The sequence below is a fragment of the Thamnophis elegans genome, chromosome 2, assembly GCF_009769535.1.
Source record: "Thamnophis elegans isolate rThaEle1 chromosome 2, rThaEle1.pri, whole genome shotgun sequence".
In the NCBI taxonomy this organism is placed as follows: domain Eukaryota; kingdom Metazoa; phylum Chordata; class Lepidosauria; order Squamata; family Colubridae; genus Thamnophis; species Thamnophis elegans.
In genome coordinates, this window is record NC_045542.1 from 154,035,014 (window position 1) to 154,052,129 (window position 17,116).

Here is a 17,116-nt window from a genome sequence, read left to right on the forward strand (position 1 = left end):
CTGGGATCAATTGTAATCGATCCGGGGTTCGTGCCAAGGGTGTTTGCTTCTTTCCAGTTTTAAAAACAATTTTCCCTTTAAAGTGCTGGTTGGGCCAATAATAATTGACCGGAGGTCCGTCCTGTGAATTTTTGCTCCTCCCCAATTTGTTCTTTTTAAAATATTGTAGTTTTTTTTTTTTTAAGCCAACGAAGATGTCCCCAGAAGCAACAAGAAATCACCTCGGTTTCCCAACTAGGCAAAGCCCAAAGACGGTCACCTGATTTAGAGAAAAAGAAGACAAGCTTAACTTTCACTTTCTTTCTTCCGGCGGAGGGCGCGGCGATGGCGGGCGAAGCGCCCTTGCAGGATTTCCTGGAAGAACTCAACTGCTCCATTTGCCTGGACTTCTTCCAGGACCCCGTGCTCATCCCGAACTGCGGCCACAACTTCTGCCGGGACTGCCTGACCCGCAGTTGGGGGGCGTCGGAATCGGAGGCTTCCTGCCCCCAGTGCAGACAGACCTTCGCGCTCTGCAGCCTCCTCCCCAACAGGCAGCTGGCGCGAGTGGCGGAAGAGGCCAGGCGATGCGGGGCCCATCCGGACAAGGAAGGAGGCAGCTTCTGCCCGAAGCACCGGGAGCCCCTCAAGCTCTTTTGTAAGGACCACCAGACCCTCATCTGCGTGGTCTGCGACCGATCCAAAGAGCACAAGGGCCACTCGGTGATCCCTGCGGAGGAGGCTTTCCAGGAATACCAGGTAGGAGTCAGCCAGGAGGAATCGCTCCGGAGGGGCATCCAGGTCCTTCGTCTTCATGGCCATCCTGAGATCTCTTTAGTTGCTTTCTCTGTTGTCTGCAAATTTGGTTTAGCCTGGTGCAGATGCCAATGGGATCGAGAGTGGAGAGGCGGTGGAAGGGACTTTTCTTGAAGTACTTCAAAAGGGTCTCACCAGCTAAAGGAGCAAAGACCGCCCCCTCCAGCCAAATACAAATTTTATACACTTAAGATCAAGGAAGTTAACACCCTAAGAATCACTCATTGGTTCCTTGACACTTGTATCTTTTGATCTCTTGTCCTGGCCCACTTTACCCTCCTCCTTCATAAATAGCATATTTAGTGCTAATTAGCTTTCTTATCAAAAATGCTGTACGTTTTATTATTATAATAAGCTAGAAGTTACCAAAGTTTATGTATATGTACCTTAGCATCCTTCTAACCTGAGTCCTTCTAACTTTCTTGTAATTTTCTTGTTGCTAGCTAGTAGTGTCCCATTATTCCTTACTGGTCTTTTTTTAAAAAAAAAATATTTTAAAATATTTTTTATTTTGTTTATACAAACTTCACATCTTTGCAATACATTACATTTCTTTTACATATCTGTTGTGATTCTTTTCTCTGTACAAATAAATCTTTTATAACTATAACTTTATATATATGTGCATTTATATTATTTCATACATCTTTTTTCTTCATTCTATATGTAACGTTCTATACATTCTATGTATAAAACAACCTTTATTATATTTGAGTCGTTTTGTATCCATTTCCTATTATTTATTTGCTACAGTCTATTTCGTATTTCTATCTTTTAATTATTTTCCGCTTATGTAGTTGTTTATTAATTTATTGATCTTTCTTCCTTTCTTATTTGCTTTCATGCTTCCCCCCCTTTCCTCTAGCCAATTGTACCCTAAATCCAATACGGATTGATATTCAGATTCTTTTTTCTCTTTTAATTCTTTTGTGAGCCTATCCATTTGTGCACATTTCAATATTTTTTTTATTACATTTTCTTCTGTTGGTGCGTAATTATTTTTCTAGTTTTGTGTGAATTTAAATCTTGCCGTGATTATGTGTAGAATTAAGTATCTAATTTTTTTTTCATAATTTTCTTTTATAATTCCTAACAGAAATAATTCTGGTTTTTGTTCTATTTGGTGTGTGGGAATCTCTTCCAGCCAATCTTTTATTTTTTCCCCAATATTTTTTTGCAGATGTGCAAGTCCACCACACATGGTAGTATGTTCCGTGTTGTTGGTTGCATTTCCAACAGATAGGTGAGCACTCCAGGAACATTTTCGCAATTCTTGCTGGTGGGAAATGCCATCTGTAGAACATCTTGTACATGTTCCTGTATCCTGTTGCCATCATTAATTTCCAATTTATTTCCCAATTTTTTTCCCATTCACCAATTTTATAGTATACCCAAAATTTGTCTCCCATGTTATCATTGTTACTTTCAGTTTCTTCTTCCATTTTAAATTTTAATAAATAATGATATATTTTGTACTCAATTTTTCTTCGGTTCCCTGTAGAATTTTATTCAGTTCTTGTGGCTCCTTATAAAATCCATCCCTTTCCCTCTCTTTTTTATACCTTGCCTGTATTTGTAAATAGGGCCACCAGCCTATGTCTATTCCCTCCTCTTTCAATTCTTGCCTTGTTTTTAGTCTTTCTTGGTTATCTAATATCTTTTATATCTTTTTTTTTTAATTTTTTAAAAAAGATTTTATTGGTAAAAAGAAAATACAACATCCATAACTTGTAAAAAACAATACAACTACATTTCGAGATATTCCCATACTATCAAATCATTATAAACATCAAAGGTTAGGTATCTTATTCCTTCCCTCCCTCTTCTCTTCCCTTATTTCTTCTTTTCCATACCCTTTTCTTCCCTCCCCCCCTTACTTCCTTCTCCCCTGCCTTCCTTCCTTTCTTTTCTCCTTTCCTCCTTTCCTTCCGCCTCCTTTCCCTCCCTCGGTCCCCCCCTCCTTCTCACATACCTTTCCTCCTTCCCTGCCTCTTTCCCTCCTCCTTCCTTTTCTCTTAATCTCCCTCCTTTCCTCCCTCCTTCCTTCCTTCCTTTCAACTCTCCTTCTCTCTTTCTTTCCCTCCCTCTTTCCCTCTTTACTACCCTCTTCTCTTCCCTCCCTCCTTCCTCCCCCAGTTTCTTCTCTTTCTTCTCTCCTTCTTTCTTCCCACCTTCTTTCCCTTCTCTTCTTTCTCTTCCTCCTCTTTATCCTTCCCCCCTTCTTCTGCCTTTCCTATTCCTCTCCTTTCTCCTCTCCATCCTGACTTCCCTACTGTCCTCCTTCCCTCCCTTCTAACCTTTGTTACATTTGCATATTTTCCTCTGCTGAGGGCAACTTGGTTCTCTTTTCCTTTCCTTGCTTGAAGAGGCAAGGATTATAAGTCCTCTCGCCTCATCTAAAATGAAGTTTAATCGCTAATTTCATGCAGGTAATTATAGCGGATTTCCTATCAGCTTTTTTAAGTTTTCCCAACATTGTAGTGTAACAAAATTGCTCGACGGTGGGTTCTCGCCCCTGATACATTTCTCCTTTCGCTTATCTCTCAGTTGTTGTATATTGTTCATTTGAGTTATTGGTTTAATCGTATTAGGTTAGTCAGCTATCTCTTTTTATGTCTAAGTCTTCACTGACTCATCAAGCCATTTGTACAGCTTCTCCCAGACTGTATAAAAGTCTGTATCTTCTTTGTCATTAATTCGCATCGTCAATCTGTTCATTTCTGCTAGTTCTAAAATTTTATTCATCACCATAGTGTTGGTGGGGGCATTTTCACTCTTCCAGCACTGTGCGTAAACAATCCTTGACACTGTCAGAATATGGACTAGGAGGTATTGGTCAGATTTGCAAATTTTTTGATCTATTATCCCTAATAAGAAAGTTTCCGGCTTAAGACATAGTTTAATTGGCAAGATTCCATTCAGCCATCCTAGTATTTGCTTCCAATATGCTTTGGCTACCGGACACGTCCACCACATATGGTAGTACGTGCCCAGCACTGTTTTACATTTCCAACATATGGCCGAAACTTTTGAAGACATTTTCGTCAGTCTTGTCGGTGGAAGATGCCAGCGGTAGAACATTTTATATATATTTTCTTTATAGGCCGTCGACTTTGTCAATTTTAGGTTCCATTCCCAGACTCTTTCCCAGTCGTCTAGGTCAGTGGTCCCCAACCTTTTTATCGCCGCGGACCAGTCAGCCTTTGATAATTTTACCGTGGCCCGCTGAGCGCGCGCAGGGGTGGGGGGGCGTTGTTCGCGACGACACATTGATTGTTTATATATCACGTGTGTACCAGCGTGGGGCTCTCTTCCCTGGAGCCTTTGCACACGGCCCAGGAGCTTTTGCGCACGGCCCAGGAGCCTTTGCGCTGCAGCGATCATGTCCCCCGGCCGCTGCAGCGATCATGGCCCCCGGCCGCTGCAGTGATCATGGCCCCCGGCCGCTGCGCGGCCCGGTGCCAGGTACTCCACGGCCCGGCACCGGTCCGCGGACCGGGGGTTGGGGACCACTGGTCTAGGTCTATTGTGTGGCCGATGTTTTGGGCCCAGGTTACCATGACTTCTTTTACTCTTTCTGCTTCCGTTTTTCGAATCAGTAAGCAGTTGTATATTTTTGAAATTAATTTCTCATCTGGTCCAATTAAAATTTTATCTAATTCCTGGTTCTTGTTCTGGAAGCCGGGTTGTGCTAGATCGAATTTGTGTTTGTTTTGAATTTGAAGATATGGCCACCAATCGATGTTTATTCCCTTATCAGCCAAATTTTCCCTGGGGTTTAGTTTGTTTTGGTCGTCTAGCAACTATTGGTAGGTAACAATTTTATCCAAGTTTATCAAATTCGGGTATATCAGGGCTTCCGTCGGAGATATCCATTTAGGTAGTTGCGTGTAGTATCTCCTTCTAATTTCGAGCCAGTCCTTAATCAATACCCCCCTTAAATGGTGACTACTAAAATAATTGTGGATTTTATTTCCCTCGCACCATAAGTAGTTGTGCCACCCGTATTGCAGGTCGTGGCCCTCTATTGTTAAGATTCTTTTATTAGCTAACATTACCCATTCTTTTATCCACATAGTTGTTGCTGCTTGATGATATGTTTTCCATTCCGGTAATCCCATTCCCCCTTGAGTTCTTTTATCCTGCAGGTGCATATATTTTATTCTGGGCTTTTTACCATTCCATATAAAGTTTCGAATCATTTTGTCCAAATCATTATAAAATTTTTCCCCTAGCTTAACCGGTGCCGTTTGAAATAGGTAGAGGATTTTTGGCAGAACATTCATTTTAATTACTGCGACTCTTCCCATCAGTGATAGTAGTAGTTTTGACCAGGTTTTTAAGTCCTTTTGAGTATTCTGTAACAACTTATCATAGTTGTCTTCTTTTATGGAAGAGCATTTCGCAGACAGCCAGATCCCTAAATACTTAATTTTTTTAGTTACCTTTAATTCCATTGTTTTCTCTAGTTCTCCAATCTGGTTTTTGGGGAAATTTTTTATAATCATTTTTGTTTTTTCCTTGTTTATTTTTAAACCGGCCACACACCCAAAGTTCTAAATGTCCTTCATCAAATTCGGTCCTGAAAGTAAGGGGTCTTCCACGATAAAGACCATGTCATCCGCGAATGCCTGTACTTTATATTGTTCTTTTTTTATGGTCAAGCCCCTAATTTCCTGATTTGATCTTATCCGATTTAAAAGGACCTCTAGTGACATAATAAATAGTAGTGGGGAGAGCGGGCACCCTTGTCTAACACCCTTTCCAATTTGTATCCTCTCCGTTAGTTCCCCGTTGACTATAATATTTGCAGATTGCCGTGAATATATAGATTCTATAATCTTAATAAATTTGTCGCCAAATTTCATCATTTTTAGTTGAGTGGTTAGAAAGTTCCAATCTAGGTTATCAAAGGCTTTCTGAGCGTCGACAAAGATTAATGCGAGTTGTTTCTCGGATCTTGTTTGATAGAATTCCAGGGTATCAATTATTATTCTTGTATTGTTTCTAATATGTCTTTTTGGGAGAAAGCCGTTTTGATCCGAATGGATACTTTGATTTAATATTATTTTTAGTCTTTCCGCCAATATTGATACAAAAATTTTGTAATCTGCATTTAACAGGGATATGGGTCTATAATTTTGGACCTTGCTACTGTCCGCCTCTTCCTTTGGTATTAGGGTGATGTAAGCTTCCCCCCATGATTTTGGGACCCTACCATTTTGTAATGCCTCATTACATAGTTCTAATAATTTGTCTTCTATGGTATTTTGAAGTTTTTTATATATTTCCGACGGAAGCCCATCCGGCCCAGGTGTTTTATTGTTTTTGAATGGCCTTTTTCAGTTCTTCTTGTGTGATTTCTTTATCGAGCATCTCTCTCATCTCCTCCGACAAGACTGGAAGCTTCTGCTTTATAAGGTATTTTCTAATGTCTTGTTCATTAATTTCGTCTTGTTTATATAGTTTCCTATAATAGTTCTGTACTATCTTTTTCTTTTCTCCTATTTCTTGTTTCAAATTCCCCTCCTCGTCATACAGTTGTTTAATAATTCTTTTGACCTTCTCCTTTCTTATTTTGTGGGCCAACCATCTCCCAGTTTTATTTGCATGTTCAAAATGATTCTGCTTCATTCTCTTAATGTTTTGTGCTATTTCCTCTTGAGAGATCAAATTTATTTGGTGTTTAATTAACTCTCCTTTTTCCCTGTGTCTACTATTTTCTGGCTCTTTCTGGGTCAGCAGTTCCGTCTCTCTTAATTCTTTGTTCAGTGTATTAAGTTTTTCCCTGTGCACTTTGTTTCTTCTTATTATATAGGCTATGGATATTCCCCTCACAACTGCCTTCATCGTGTCCCAAACATTTTGTATTGAGGTCTGCTCTTTACAGTTTTCTTTGAAGAAGTAGCCCAATTCCTTTTCTATTTGTTGTACAAATTGTTTCTCTTGTAGTATGTTCTGGTTTAATGTCCACCTAGCTTTTATCCTTGCCTTCCCTTTCCATTGCCATAAGACTGGGTGATGGTCGGCCCACTTGTTGGTTGTTATTTTAATATTTACAGTATCCATGAGTAGCTCCGAGTTTGACCAAACCATGTCGATACGGGACCATGAATTATGTGGATGGGAGTAAAACGTGTACTGTTGCATCTTGTCATTCATTGCTCGCCAGACATCATAAAGATCTAACTCCTTCACCATATTTACATAGGCAGACGGTAGTTTCCTTCTTGTGCTTTTCTTGTGAGTACCCTTATAGTCCATCTTACCGTCTGCTATAGCGTTGAAATCCCCTAGAATACATATATTTTGCCACTCTATTTCATTTATCCTCTTATATAGATTAATATAAAATCTCTCTTGTTTTTGATTTGGGGCATAAATTCCAACTAGTAAAATTTTTTTCCCACCATTAATTATCTCCACCATTAATACCCTACCGTCTTTGTCTGCATGTATTAATTTGGGGTTCAACCATTCTTTTATATACATCACAATTCCTCTTTTTCTGGTTTGTGCTGACGAGCAGAATGTTTTACCTAGTTTTGGACAGACCAACAGGTTATTGTACTTTTCTTTAATGTGGGTTTCCTGAAGACAGATTACATCTAACTTTTGTTTCACTAGATCCAACAGTACACGTTTTCTTTTGGAAGTTATGTTAAGACCATTTACATTTGCTGATAGTACATTCGTTTCCCATTCTTCAATTCCCTTACACGTTATTCGCTTTGAGGGCGCCTTTGGATCGTGTCTCGATGGGTGACCTTGCTCTCGAATCTTCTCTGCCATATCTCTCTCGTTCTCTGGCCTCTCCTGGCCCCCGCCCCTCTGGTTGAGTTTCAATTATAGTGTCCTCTTGTCTTAAAAGTCCTTCTTTATTAAATCTCTCATCGTCTGCTAGTAAAAGTTCCTGGAATTCTTGAACTTTCGCCAAGGTATCTATCCGGTATTTCTTTTCCCTCCATGTTATCAACATTCCTTCTGGAAGGAGCCATCTGAACTGGATTCTGTCTCTGTTTAAACGTGTGGAGAGGAAGTTGTATTTCCTTCTCTTCTCTTTGACTCTCCGTGGAGTCTGTTTTAAGATGAGAATTTCTTTACCCTTGTATGTTAGAGAGTCCCCTCTTATTGTACTTAGAATGTCCTCTCAGCTGTCTTCTCAACACCCTCACATGGATCTCCCTCGGAAGCCGGTGGCGTCTCGCGAAGCCTGTATTGACTCTATAGGCTTCGTCCAGATCATTAATAACCTCTTTTTTCGGCCTGCCGAGGACTAATCCCAGGATTTCTCCAATCAGCTCCCAGAGGTTTTCATCTTTTGCTTCCTCCACGTTTTGTAGTCTTAAATAATATGCTGATCGCTCTAATTCTAGCTGGAGGATGGCCTCCTCCAGGCTTGAGTTTATAGATTCCAGATTGTCCTCTACTTTGTCTATCCTTTTTTCCGCTATTTCTGTTCTCCCCTTAACATTTTGAATTTCCTGCTCATTTTTCAGCAGCGCTGTTTGTATTACTCCTATACGTTCCTCAATTTTTCCCATATTGTTTCTTACTTCATGCATTTCATTCTTTACTCCCTCCAGGCCTTTGGTGACACTTTCACCCATCTTCAATATTGCCTCTTGTAGGGAGTCCATTGTTACCACCTGGTCTTGTAGGGTTGGGGCTGCCTTATCTCCCGCTTGCCTGCCCTCAGGGGACTTTTCCCTCACCGGGGTAGATAGGGGAGTTTGCTTTTTACTCCCTTTAATTAAAGTTACTGTTTTTGCTGCCATTTGCTTTGATTCAGCTCTTCCCCTTTAAGGTGTAAGTCTAGTGCCTTCTGAATGCTGTTTGAGTAGTTATACAGAGCCCGGGGTACATACAAGGTAATTAAGCTGGAGCAGGGCTGTGAAATATAGGCTCAGCTAATTCTATAGTATCTGGGAGAGTCAGGAAGAGAAATGTTTCAGCGTGATACGACAGGGTGCAGGAGAGGCCAGGAAGTATTTAGAACTCACCCATCAATCTCTTCCTGTTGTCAGTGTAGTGTTTTCCTTCTGCTGTCTCTGGCTGTAATATGACACCGCATACTTGGTGATTTAAAGTTGGTTCAAACCCTTGTGATTAAGCTTCTTCCCTCTTTCCCAGGCAGGCAAATCCAGCTGACTGCCTTTCTCTCCTCCGTCTCGTCCTCTGTTAATCCTCAAATTTAAATAGTCCAAAGCCTCAGTCTTCCTCTATCCACTACGTCAATCAGCTTTCACAAAAGTTTTCTGTTTGTATTTAATAGCCGCTTCAGATAAATGCGCCCACACACGTATCTGTATTTATTGCAGTTAAGTTGTTTATCTTTTAGATTTAGGCTTTTAAGTCAGATCTTGTGATTACCGTCATTCGATCCGCTATGTTCCCTGCTGCTGTCTCTCCCTTCCTTATTAGTGGCTGGCAGTCACGTCTTCTGGTCGGCCATTAATCAGCCGACCTCTTTTGCACGAACTCTGAGGGAGCCTCTTGCTTCGTGGGGGGAGATCGCCTTTCACCCTCCACTGCACAGAAGTTTCCCCTCTCCAAAGGTCCTCGCACCTCGAAGGGACCTTGCCTATTACGGCCACGCTCGTGGAAAGACCGGGCGAACCGAACAGAGAATCTGTCAGCAGCCCGTTCCAGCGTGACGCCAGACCGGAAGTCCATCTTTTATATCTTATTATCTTGTTTATGTCCAATATGTTCAGGTATATCAGAGCTTCCATGGTGAATAGCCAGATTGGGATTTTGTTGTAGTGTTTTGTTTTGATTTTTAACCATATTTGACATAGAACTTTTCTAATTAAAAGTTTTTGGAAATAACTATGGGTTTTGACTTTCCCATCCCAGATAAAGGCATGCCAACCCAGTTCCAAATTGTAACCTTCCATTGTTAGTAATCTTCGTTTTTTTAGATTGATAATAAAGCTCCCAATCGGGAAGTCCAAATCCTCCTTTTTCTCTACTGTCCTGTAACAATTTTAATTTAATTCGTGGTTTTTTTCCTGACCAAATAAATTGTGCAATTAATTTGTTTAAATCTGTGAAAAAGTTTTTCCCTAAGCTAATCGGTACTACTTGAAATAAAAATAAAAATTTTGGTAGCATATTCATTTTAACAATGGCAATTCTTCCCATTAGTGATATTTGTAGTTTCTTCCAATTTTGCAAAACTTTTCTGAATCATTTTATCATAATTGTCTTCCTTAATTGTTGAGCATTTCTCTGTCAGCCAAATTCCTAAGTATTTTACCTTTTTTACTATCTGCATTCCCATGTTTTGCTCTAATTCTTGCTCTTGTTTTTTGGTGAAATTCTTCGTAATGATCTTTGTTTTGTTCTTGTTAATGTTAAGTCCCACTACCCTACCGAATTCCTCTATTTTTTGGATTAATTTAATTCCTGATTTTAATGTTTCCTCTAATATAAATACCATATCATCCACAAATGCCTGTGTTTTATATTCCTCTTTTTTATTTTTAATCCTTTTATTTCTTGATTCTTTCTAATTTCTATTAATAGAACTTCCAGTGTTAATATAAATAATAATAAATAATAAAAGTGATAAAAATAAGAGGCATTTGTAAAAATTTCATCCATAAAAAGGAAACAAAATTGAAGAAAAAAGATAACACAATAGTTTTAATTCAGCCTAATCTACCGCTTACTCTCTTCTGTCTTCAATTTTAACTTTACTCTAAATCTTTTTGGGTGTTCTCTAAAAGTAAAATTTATCTGACCAGTTACGACACACTCTCTCTCCTGCTGAGCTTTCATTCAGGAGTCTGTCCCAACCTTATGCAGCTTAAAAATGGCTGCTTCTCTTGTAGCCGGTAAAAAGAGCTTTCTCCTGGATCGATCAGGGACTTTGCGATATCCCTGAGATCAACAGGAAATGTTCTTCTCTATCACCGTCTCTTTGGACGGTTTAGGTCCAAAAGGACCGTCCAGCAACAGAGATATCAACAGCAATCCTGGAGCTCCAAGATTGCATGTTGTGTTGTAGCGATGTCAGCCCTGCCTTCCTTTTGTGAGCTTCTGTTTCCCTGCAAATGACAAAACAGAAGCTCATAAAAGAAAAAGATCTTGCCTCTTGCCACATTGTTGGTGTTGGGATGCCCCGCCTCCCTCTGGCCTTTGGGTCTCCACTGCACATATGTACATGTCCATGCATGCACACATTCGTGCATCTCCATGCAATCACATGTTCATGCGCACCTTTCATTTTGGGCATGTGCGCATATGCAGTTTGGGCATTTGGAGTCTAAAAGGTTTGTCATCACTGGAATATATCTTCTAACTGGGTCTTCCCTCTGATGTAATTCTTTAAGAAAAAAAACCTCAAAACTTGTATTTTTGCTTTAGATGAAGGTTGGGAATTGCCTGAAGGCTCAGAAGGAGCAGAAAGAAAAAATAGCTACATACAAAAGAGACACAGAGAAAAAACTGCAGGAGATGCTTGTAAGTATGGATCCAACAGTGGGGAGCTTCTGAGCTAATAGGAAGGAGAATCCTATCTGCTATCTTTAATAATAGGCAGCCTGTTTGTAAGTACAAGTTAAAGGAAATTCAAGACAAAGACAGTATTAGAGCAGAGACATTTGAGACATTTTTTTTGAGACATTTTATTAAGATTTATAGGCCGCCCTTCTCCCTGAGGGGACTCAGGGCGGCTTACAATCACAGGGAAGGGGGTGCAATAATAAAAGACAAACAGTGAGTGAACAAAATAAAATAATAAAAACACAACTTGCATTCAACAGTCAACACTCGGGCGGGTAATTTAAGAACTTATCCCCAGGCCTGCTGGGAGAGCCAGGTCTTAAGGGCCGTGTGGAAGGTCTGGATGGTGGTGAGGGTACGAATCTCAACGGGGAGATCGTTCCACAGGGTCGGAGCTGCAGAGAACTTGGTCTTAACCTGGGGACTGAGATGTCACCATTGGCTGAATGAGTCACAGTTGGGTTAAGTGCACCTGTCCCATGAGCCGTGTATTATGCAATGGGTTTGGCTTTCTTAGTAAATTAATGCAAACTTTATTTCATCTTCCTGAAAAAAATGAGAATTCAAATGTTTTCTTTGAAATCTCTGATTGCCAAGAACATTTTAATGAAAGATCATATAAACTGGAGCCTTTTTTTAAAAAAAGAAACCTTTCCCCTCTGCATTTTTAATATCAAAAGTATTTTTTTTCTCCTTAGGAAATTCTCCCACCTCATTTTTGGATTCTTCAAGGAATCTGTTTAATTATTGAAACAATTAAAATGAAAATAATTAAGTAAAATAATTAAAATAAAATAAAAATTACGCCTTTTGCCTTTTCTCTTTCTTGTTCCAGGATCTCATCAAAAAAGAGAGAGAAAATGTAGTGGCTGAATTCAGAGAGCTACGACTCTGGTTAGAAGGACAGGAGAAGCTTCTATTGACTAGAATGGAAGAGACGGAGAAGGAGATTATGGCAAGAAAGGAGAAAGGTTTGGCCAGGCCAATGGAGGAACTCTGCTCTCTTGACCATCTCATCCAGGAGATAGAAGAGAAGCTTCAGCAGCCAGCCAGCAAACTCTTACAGGTCAGGCAGGAAGTGGAGGTCATAGAATCCTAGGGCTGGAAGGGACCTTGGAGGACTCCAATCCTTTGCCCAAGGCAGGAGTCTTTATATCACAATAGGGGATGTAGTGATGGGTGTTTTCTGTAGGGTCTCCCCCTCCCCTTAATCTCCAGGGACAGGAGAAACCCAACACTGATGACCTTCTACAAAGTATTATAACCACTTGGATTTCCCAAAGTGCCTTCATTCTGGAAGCTTAAATGCAGGGGATTTTTTTTATCCTATTGATGCACTATTTTGTTTTTCCAATATTGTGTTGGTTTCAACCAGGGTATAATTTTTCTTAGGCAAAAAAGTAAAAACAATACCTCTCCAAAAGAGGTTGAAGATCTGGAGGGAAAAGAGCAATGGGATTTTTTTCATTGAAAAAATGAAAGTAGTTTATATGTTTGTTGGTGTCTGATTGTCCAGATGTTTCACTCATTTATTATGTGAATGTAAGAATGTAATTTTATGCATAGGAAATGCTTTGTCTCTTTATTTTTCAGGACATTGGAGGCATCTTGAAGAAGTAAGTAAATCCACCTTTTTCTTTATAGTCTCCGAGATCAGCAGCTCCTCCAGCAGTATTTCTATTTTGGAAAGTGCCGTTTGTATTTAGCAGTATTTGAATGTAAAGACAACATACTGTATTTCAGGGCCTTTTAGATATTTCCTCAGATAACACAATATAATTAGCAGTATTTCATATGGTGAATTTTTATAGTCTGTCACACACTCAGCCAGATGTTTATCTACCTATTGAGTCCTTTGCAAGAAGAGAAAGATGTTTGACGGTTTTCAAGATATCATTGTAGGATGTAAGTTGTTCCAAATAATGCAACTATCATAAATGCATGCCAGTTTCGAAGCACCTAAAATAGACCACTTGTTCCACTTGGTCTCTATTGATAACCAAGGCCTGGATGTCTGAACTATTCCTTCTGTAGTCCACTATAAGGTCCTTGGTCTTATTGGTATTAAGGACCAAATTATTGTCTCCACACCATGAAAGTAACCGGTCCATCTCATCTCAATAAGCAGACTCATCTCCCCCCTTCCCCCCCCCCCCGGAGATGAGTCCCACAACTGTTGTATCATCTGCAAATGTAATTACTAGCGTGAGTGGAAATGCAGTCATGTACATAAAGAGTATAAAGTAAACTCAACACACAACCCTGTGGTGTACCAGTGTTAAGAATTAGGGCGGAGGAGGTGTGATTGCCTAATCTGAAATCCATAATCCAAATGCAGATTGAATGAGAAAGCCCAAGGTTCTTATGTTTAGATACTAGTCTATGTGGAGGAATTGTGTTAAATGCAGAACTAAAATCCATCAAGATCAGTTTAAATGTTATATCCATCGTCTAATTACCTACATCATCCATATTAGTCACCGGTCATCAGTCCATTGGTAAGATACAATCCATTGTTTTGGCCAAGATATTCACAAGAATTTTGAAGAGTAGGGAGCCCAAACCTGAATCTTAGTTGCTTCTACTAGATCTCTCGTTTAACTTGATGAGGGTGGATGAGTGCAGTTCGGAGTCAGGATCCACCGAGTCATCATGGTGCCCATATTTGAATAGACAGCCAGAGAAATGATTGAAGTCTGGGAATTACCACTAGCTTACCAAGTACTTAGGATCCGGGACGGGGCAACACAAGAAAACAACAATCAATGACTTAATAGCTGGCCATCAACACCCCATGTAACAACTAAAAGCTACACACAACCAGGCACCACATAAATATAAAGTTTACAACAGCCCAGTGCACAGATTCTGGGGGGAGAGAGAGGTTCCCTGAAGATGGGCTCCAGCATGTGTCCGAAAGCTCAGAAGAGAAAACCTGTGGTGACCAACACAGACTGGATCCTGTCACTAGCCAATACTGAAGCACGATCTGATGTTTAGAAAGCTTCTATTGGCAGGTTGATAAGGGTTACAGGAACTGGGCATGGCTGGTCCAGGGAAGAGAAGGACCAAGCGATACAGATGGCAGTGTTCCAATATTTGGAAGAGCCAAGGTGGCGCAGTGGTTAAATGCAGCACTGCAGGCTACTGCTAGATCAGCAGTTCAGCGGTTCAAATCTCACCGGCTCAGGGTTGACTCAGCCTTCCATCCTTCCGAGGTGGGTAAAATGAGGACCCAGATTGTTGGGGGCAATATGCTGACTCTCTGTAAACCGCTTAGAGAGGGCTGAAAGCCCTATGAAGCGGTATATAAGTCTACTGCTATTGCCATTGCTATTTGTCACAGAGGAAGGAGTTCAACCTGTTTTCCAAAGCACCTGAAGGCCAGACAAGGAATAATGGATGGAAACTGATCAAGGAGATATTCAAGCTAGACATAAGGAGAATTTTTCTGACTGAGGAGAATGAACCACTGGGACAGCTTTCCTTCCGACGTTGTGGGAGCTTCATCACTGGAAGCTTTCAAGAAAAGACTGGAGTGTCATCTGTCAGAAATGGTGTGAAGTCTCCTGTTTGGACAGGGGAGAGGGCGTTGGACTAGATGACCTACAAGGTCCCTTCCAACTCTGTTATTTTGTCTTGCCAGGTATCAGGCTAAGGAAACATATGAGAATCCACAGGATTTACTTCTAGAGCCGAAGTGGACAATCTGGGATTACAGTGATTTCACTGTGCTTCTGAAAAGTGCCATGAAAAAATTGAGAGGTAATAAACAGCCGCTGGGGTTTTATGCTGGATGACATTTTGAGCATCCAAGAGAGATTCTTGTTGGTGTCACATGGATCAAAGAGGGATCGATTTCAGGATCAGTGGTGAAGTAAGTTGACACTGTATTCTTTGCATCCCGAATCTATGTGCACTGATCACTGGGGAAGCAGAATCAGCTTCCACTTATTCTATATATAATGGAATAAATACAGATAGTTCTTGACTTATGACCTCAGTTCAGCTAAACATTTCTGTTGCTAAGTAAGGGAATTGTTAAATGAGCAGTGCCCCATTTTACGAATGTTTTTGCCACCAAAAAATCAGGAAAATCACGGTTGTTAAGTGAATCATGGTTGATAAAGGAATCTGGATTCATGCATTGGTTTTGCCTGTCAGAAGCTCCCCAGGGAGGTTGAGGAGGACAATCCCAGAACCATGAGATGCTGCAACCATGGTAAATACAAGCTGGTTCCCAGGGCCCGAATTTTGATCATGTGACTGGGGAGGCGGCAACAGTCGCATGTGTGAGAACCGGTCATAAATCACTTTTGTCATTGGCACTCTAACTTAACTACACAAATAGTTGAGAACTACCTGTATACGGAATATATAGTAGAATATATTTATACCTGATGGAATATATATAGCCAACAATGGCATTTTGGCTTGTGGCTTTCCATATTCCTTATTTCCTGATTTGAGTCCAAGGAAAGCAAACCAGGGTATCTGAAGGGAGGCCCTTCTGTTGCTCCAATTCCAGTGATGAGATGCTGAATTTCTCCCTTTTCTTCCCCAGATACTCTGGAAAGTGGACTTCAACTACAGGAAGGTAAATATGAGTTATACGAATTGCAATTGCTTGCTATTTTAAGCTCTGATGCCAATAACTTTAAGAGAAACATCATAGATGAACAAAAAAGAAAAATGTAGGATTAGGTACCTTAAAGACTTTGATGATGCAGTAAACTTTAATGATTTTATGATTTTCGAAGAATTACTTGCCATTTATATGTACAACATGAGCTAATGCAGAGGAGACAAAATCCTTGTGTGTCTGATCACACTTGGCCAAATAAAGCTGCTGTTCTGTTCTGTTCTGTTCTGTTCTACTCCTACTCCTCTCCATTCCATTCTACACATCATCTAGAAAACGGAAGTAAATCTTCAGGTGTGGAATGAAATATCTGAACAAATGGGAAAATATGGTCTGGGACTGAAAGGAATATTGAATTCAAACCAAGCTAATAACATCTTGTTGATTTTACTGCCTGATTATAAGTTGGTGAGAGATGAGGTCTTTGGGAGCAGAGAAATTAGGTCCTCTGAGTCCAAGGAAAAAGGTTGGAGCATCAGGATTGCCTCTTCCATGTGGGACATCAAACTGGTGAAAGCAGAGGTTTCCCTTGCAAGATCCTCCCCTTTTGTATATTCCTGTGACACCCTGATGCTCACAGAGAAGGACGGAGCTTCCTCATATCCCATCATGTGCCCCAAGTTCCCTCTTGATTCTGCCAGTTCAGAATTGAAACATGGCAGCCTCTTGTTCTGCCCGATCCTCTGAATTAATGCTCCAGGTAGAGTCCCTGTTCAACCTTGGCTGTCAGTTCCCAGAGTTCTCCAGCCAGCATGGCGGAGCTGGAGGGCAATCAATAGAGGGGAGGTCACATGGGAGACTAGAGACCAGGGGAATTGACCAGTGGAGCCAAGAGACGAAGAGTGAACAGAAGGGCCAAGAGCGGTACAGGTAATGGATCTTGAAGGGGTGCAGCTTAGTGGGAACTGAAGGGGAGTCAGATAGACTGGAAGATGGGGAAGGTAACCTAAGTGAATGGAAGAAGAAGGCCAGAGGGATGCCAAACAGCTCGCGAAGTTAACAGAGGGTGGGAAAAACATAGTGGGGGAGTTCTTGGAGAAAAGGGAGCAGAGGGGACCTGGAGACTAGCAGCCCCATTGGGGGAATTCTGGGAGTTGAAGTCCACAAGTCTTGCAGTTGTCAAAGTTGGAGGACTCTTGACCAGGCAATGGCTCAGGTGTTCTTTAA

General features: G+C 40.8%; 1 protein-coding gene and 1 long non-coding RNA gene across 2 annotated transcripts in view; one reads left to right on the top strand and one right to left on the bottom strand.

Annotated features, from left to right (window-relative positions):
• The window catches only part of LOC116503751 (E3 ubiquitin-protein ligase TRIM11-like), an 18,526-nt gene continuing 1,410 nt past the window's right edge, over window positions 1-17,116 (top strand). Inside the window, exons 1-6 of the mRNA XM_032210350.1 lie at window positions 1-738; window positions 11,170-11,265; window positions 12,143-12,373; window positions 12,874-12,923; window positions 14,954-15,072; window positions 15,872-15,904. Of these exons, the coding sequence (XP_032066241.1) occupies window positions 325-738; window positions 11,170-11,265; window positions 12,143-12,373; window positions 12,874-12,923; window positions 14,954-15,072; window positions 15,872-15,904 (943 nt within the window). The 5' untranslated portion in view covers window positions 1-324. The remainder of the gene's footprint in view (window positions 739-11,169; window positions 11,266-12,142; window positions 12,374-12,873; window positions 12,924-14,953; window positions 15,073-15,871; window positions 15,905-17,116) is intronic.
• The window catches only part of LOC116503752, a 24,790-nt gene continuing 24,016 nt past the window's right edge, over window positions 16,343-17,116 (bottom strand). The window contains exon 2 of the long non-coding RNA XR_004254740.1: window positions 16,343-16,667. This is a non-coding gene — a long non-coding RNA (uncharacterized LOC116503752). The remainder of the gene's footprint in view (window positions 16,668-17,116) is intronic.